Genomic DNA, 5,000 nt, shown 5'->3' on the forward strand with positions numbered 1-5,000 from the left:
AGGGAGGAGAGGGGGAGGCTGATAAAGGAAGGGAGGAGAGGGGGAGGCTGATAAAGGAAGGGAGGAGAGGAGGAGACTGATAAAGAAAGTGAAAGAGAGGAGAAGGTTAATAAAAGAATGGAGATGAGAAGAAGCTTAAAAATATATATATATATATATATATATATATATATATATATATATATATATATATATATATATATATTTATATTTATATATATATATATATATATATATATATATATATATTATATATATATATTATATTATATATATATATTAGATAGATAAATAGATAGATAGATAGATAGATAGATGAGGAAACTGACAAACTGACACATATACAAAAGAAAAAAAATAATAATGATGGCATCAAAAATAACTACAAAGAGGCTATACCGAAGGCGTTGAGAAGGTCGGCCAGCATCTGTTCTCGTTTATAGACATCATCCTCCATATGCTCATTAGGCACGAGGAAAGCGGTGTACATAACTGGAAGAGAAAAAGCCATTGAAGCATTATTAAGTACGTGTTTTAGGTTCAGTTTTATGAGGCACAAGTTATAAGTTTGAATTTAAAGGTAACGGAGTTTGGATTTTTATTTTTGGACACGTCATGGGTTTTGTTTGGTCAAAAAATATATTATTCATTAGGCTAAATTTTCAATTAACTTTCAATTAGGAACAAACCGTTTATTCGTTATTAGGGACATGTTAGAAGTTTTGTAAGATTTATAAGGTATATGTAAAAAAAATTAAAATGCAGACTCTAATACTGGTAGGTAGTGTTTTTATAGTTTCATAAGACTAACTGTTGCTGATAATTGGATATACAATTTTTATAAAACACCGGATGCTGATGATGACATCCCTGATTCTGCAATATGACGAGGCATCCTTACTGAATATCTCTCTTCTTATGAATTAAATCTTGAGTCACGCAGCATCTTACAAGACCAAATAATCCTTCAATTCCTTACGTTAATCTCTGAATCGCACAGCATCCTACCACACCAATAAACCACTCAGTTAATCCCCTCAACCTCGAGCTAATGAATCCCATCTAAAGGAAAATCCCCCCCCCCCCCGAATAAGAAATAAAATCTAAATTCCTTTGAAAGATATAACGATAAACAAATAGAGCAATCCTTGAGCTTAATCCTATCCTCAACTCACTCCCTAGCACGAAAGACCCCTCGTGCTTATTGGCGCCGATCATGAGAGGGACGTCGGCCACATCCCCGTCGGCGAAATACTCCTCAGGAAGCTTCGTCACCAGCGACCCAGCAAGTCCCGCAACCTGCGTGACGGGGGCGGCCCCGCGGAAGCCCATCTCGCCCCGCTGACGATCTTCGGACTGTTAGAGGTGGAGGGCAGAACAGGGGGGAGAGAGAGAAGGGCGTGGGTGGAGGGGAGAGAGAGAAGGGCGTGGGTGGAGGGGAGAGAGAGATGGGCGTGGGTGGAGGGGAGAGAGAGAAGGGCGTGGGTGGAGGGGAGAGAGAGAAGGGCGTGGGTTGAGGGGAGAGAGAGAGGGGCGTGGGTGGAGGGGAGAGAGAGAAGGGCGTGGGTGGAGGGGAGAGAGAGAAGGGCGTGGGTGGAGGGGAGAGAGAGAAGGGCGTGGGTGGAGGGGAGAGAGAGAAGGGCGTGGGTGGAGGGGAGAGAGAGAAGGGCGTGGGTGGAGGGGAGAGAGAGAAGGGCGTGGGTGGAGGGGAGAGAGAGATGGGCGTGGGTGGAGGGGAGAGAGAGAAGGGCGTGGGTTGAGGGGAGAGAGAGAGGGGCGTGGGTGGAGGGGAGAGAGAGAAGTGCGTGGGTGGAGGGGAGAGAGAGAAGGGCGTGGGTGGAGGGGAGAGAGAGAAGGGCGTGGGTGGAGGGGAGAGAGAGAAGGGCGTGGGTGGAGGGGAGAGAGAGAAGGGCGTGGGTGGAGGGGAGAGAGAGAAGGGCGTGGGTGGAGGGGAGAGAGAGATGGGCGTGGGTGGAGGGGAGAGAGAGAAGGGCGTGGGTTGAGGGGAGAGAGAGAGGGGCGTGGGTGGAGGGGAGAGAGAGAAGGGCGTGGGTGGAGGGGAGAGAGAGAAGGGCGTGGGTGGAGGGGAGAGAGAGATGGGCGTGGGTGGAGGGGAGAGAGAGAAGGGCGTGGGTGGAGGGGAGAGAGAGAAGGGCGTGGGTGGAGGGGAGAGAGAGAAGGGCGTGGGTGGAGGGGAGAGAGAGATGGGCGTGGGTGGAGGGGAGAGAGAGAAGGGCGTGGGTGGAGGGGAGAGAGAGAAGGGCGTGGGTTGAGGGGAGAGAGAGAGGGGCGTGGGTGGAGGGGAGAGAGAGAAGGGCGTGGGTGGAGGGGAGAGAGAGAAGGGCGTGGGTGGAGGGGAGAGAGAGAGGGGCGTGGGTGGAGGGGAGAGAGAGAAGGGCGTGGGTGGAGGGGAGAGAGAGAAGGGCGTGGGTTGAGGGGAGAGAGAGAGGGGCGTGGGTGGAGGGGAGAGAGAGAAGGGCGTGGGTGGAGGGGAGAGAGAGAAGGGCGTGGGTTGAGGGGAGAGAGAGAGGGGCGTGGGTGGAGGGGAGAGAGAGAAGGGCGTGGGTGGAGGGGAGAGAGAGGGCCGTGGGTGGAGGGGAGAGAGAGAAGGGCGTGGGTGGAGGGGAGAGAGAGATGGGCGTGGGTGGAGGGGAGAGAGAGAAGGGCGTGGGTGGAGGGGAGAGAGAGAAGGGCGTGGGTGGAGGGGAGAGAGAGGGCCGTGGGTGGAGGGGAGAGAGAGAAGGGCGTGGGTGGAGGGGAGAGAGAGAGGGGCGTGGGTGGAGGGTGGAGAGGGGAGAGAGAGGGCAGTGGGTGGAGGGTGGAGAGGGGAGAGAGAGGGCAGTGGGTGGAGAGGGGAGAGAGAGGGCCGTGGGTGGAGGGGAGAGAGAGAAGGGCGTGGGTGGAGGGGAGAGAGAGAGGGGCGTGGGTGGAGGGGAGAAAGAGAGGGGCGTGGGTGGAGGGGAGAGAGAGAGGGGCGTGTGTGGAGGGGAGAGAGAGAGGGGCGTGGGTGGAGGGGAGAGAGAGAAGGGCGTGGGTGGAGGGTGGAGAGGGGAGAGAGAGGGCCGTGGGTGGAGGGGAGAAGAGGGGCGTGGGTGGATGGGAAAGAAGGTGTGGGTGGAGGGGGGAGAGGCGTGGGTGGCGGGGTGTGTGGGAGAGAGGGGGGCGTGGGTGGAGAGTCGTGAGTGGTGGGCGGGAGAGGGTGGTGGGGGCGTGGTTAGTGGGGGGGAGAGAAAGAAAGGAGGGGGGGGAGACAGATCGTATATTAGTATAAATCGTATATCACATTGTTTGCATCGATGTATCATTTTGTTTATTTTATGTTCATATGATTGCATGATTATTTGTGCTTTTAATACAGTACTATAATTTGTTTATTCATAATCTAACAATATAGTCATTCATTTATTCATCAATTTCTACATTAATATAACGTCCACTAATCCAACCTTCTCACGTTCTCCTACTCTTTACTCTCCTTCTCCTCCCCCCTTTCCTCTCATTCTCTTTTCTCTCTCATCTTCTCTTTCCCTTCCTTCCCCTCTCCTCTTTCTCTCACCTCTTTTCTCTCCTGCCCTTCCCTATTCCTTCCTTCTTTTACTCTCTCCCTCGCTTTTCCCTTTCTTCCCTACCTTTCCCATTGCCTCCTTCCCCTCCCTCTCCTCCTCTCTCTCCTTCCTCCCATTCTTCCCCCTCCTCCCTCCAGCCCTTCCTCCTCCTCCCTTTCCCCTCCTCTTCCTCCTCCTTCCCCTCCCTCTCCTCCTCTCTCTCCTTCCTCCCATTCTTCCCCCTCCTCCCTCCAGCCCTTCCTCCTCCTCCCTTTCCCCTCCTCTTCCTCCTCCTTCCCTCTCCCTCAAGTTGTCCGTCCTTCTCGTTCCTCATCCCTCCTTCCTCTCTCTCTCCCCTTCCCACCTCCTCCTTCCACTTCCTCCTCCCTCCTTCCTCTTTCCTACCCTCTTTCCTTCTCCTTCCCCCTCCCCCTCCTATCGCTCCCTCTGTCCCTCCTCCTCCTCATTCCCCTTCCTCCCTCCCTCCACTTCCTCTTTCCCCTTCCTCCCTCCCTCCTCCTCCTCTTTCCCCTTCCTCTCTCCCTCCTCCTCTTCTTTCCCCTTCCTCCCTCCCTCTTCCCTCCTTCCCTCTACCTATCCACCTACCTCTTTCCTTCCCTCTTTCCTCCTCCTTCCCTCTCCTCCTTCCTCCTCCCTCCTCACCTCCTCACCTCCCCCTCCTATCCCTCCCTCCCTCCTCGCTCTTCTCCTTACTCTCTCACCTCCTCACCTCCCCCTCCTATCCCTCCCTCCCTCCCTCCCTCCTCACCTCCTCACCTCCCCCTCCTATCCCTCCCTCCCTCCTTCCCTCCACCTATTCACCTACCACGAACTGATCCATAGTCATTGCCAGGTCGTCGGCCGATAGCTTCATCATGCAGTCGTACAGGGCAGCGTGGTCGTCTGGCGAGCACCCGTTCGCTGCCCCGATGAGCTCAGCGGACGTGATCGGGTCCGGATCGTGGGACCAGTGCTCGAGGGCCGACCCGCTCTCTCCGATGACCCGGTGGAAGAGGCCTGCGCGAAGGGAAAGGGAGAAGGTGAGAGAAGATGGAGGTCAAGAAGAAGAGGGAGGTGAAGAAGAAGGAGAAGAAGAAGGGAAAGGGGAAAGTGAGAGAAGTTAGAAGATGGAGGTGAAGAAGAAGAAGGAGATGAAGAAGGAGAAGAAGAATGGAAAAGGGGAAAGTGAGAGAAGATGGAGGTAAAGAAGGAGGAGGGGAAGAAGAAGGAGAAGAAGGGAAAAAAGGGAAAGTGAGAGAAGGTAGAAGATGGAGGAGAAGAAGAAGAAGGAGATGAAGGAGAAGAAGAAGGGAAAAAGGGAAAGTGAGAGAAGATGGAGGTGAAGAAGAAGGAGATGAAGAAGAAGGAGAAGAAGAATGGAAAGAGGGAAAGGGAGAGAAGTTTGAAGATGGAGGTAAAGAAAATGAGATGAAGAAGAAGGAGAAGAAGAAGGGA

At 53.3% G+C, this 5,000-nt stretch overlaps 1 protein-coding gene across 1 annotated transcript in view; it reads right to left on the bottom strand.

The window, feature by feature from the left end:
• The window catches only part of LOC125029080 (juvenile hormone esterase-like), a 24,564-nt gene that overhangs the window by 4,696 nt on the left and 14,868 nt on the right, over positions 1 to 5,000 (bottom strand). The window contains exons 8-10 of the mRNA XM_047618843.1: positions 4,372 to 4,562; positions 1,176 to 1,356; positions 400 to 492 (exon numbers count right to left, since the gene is read on the bottom strand). Of these exons, the coding sequence (XP_047474799.1) occupies positions 400 to 492; positions 1,176 to 1,356; positions 4,372 to 4,562 (465 nt within the window). The remainder of the gene's footprint in view (positions 1 to 399; positions 493 to 1,175; positions 1,357 to 4,371; positions 4,563 to 5,000) is intronic.

Source organism: Penaeus chinensis, chromosome 9 (genome assembly GCF_019202785.1).
Source record: "Penaeus chinensis breed Huanghai No. 1 chromosome 9, ASM1920278v2, whole genome shotgun sequence".
Lineage (NCBI taxonomy): Eukaryota > Metazoa > Arthropoda > Malacostraca > Decapoda > Penaeidae > Penaeus > Penaeus chinensis.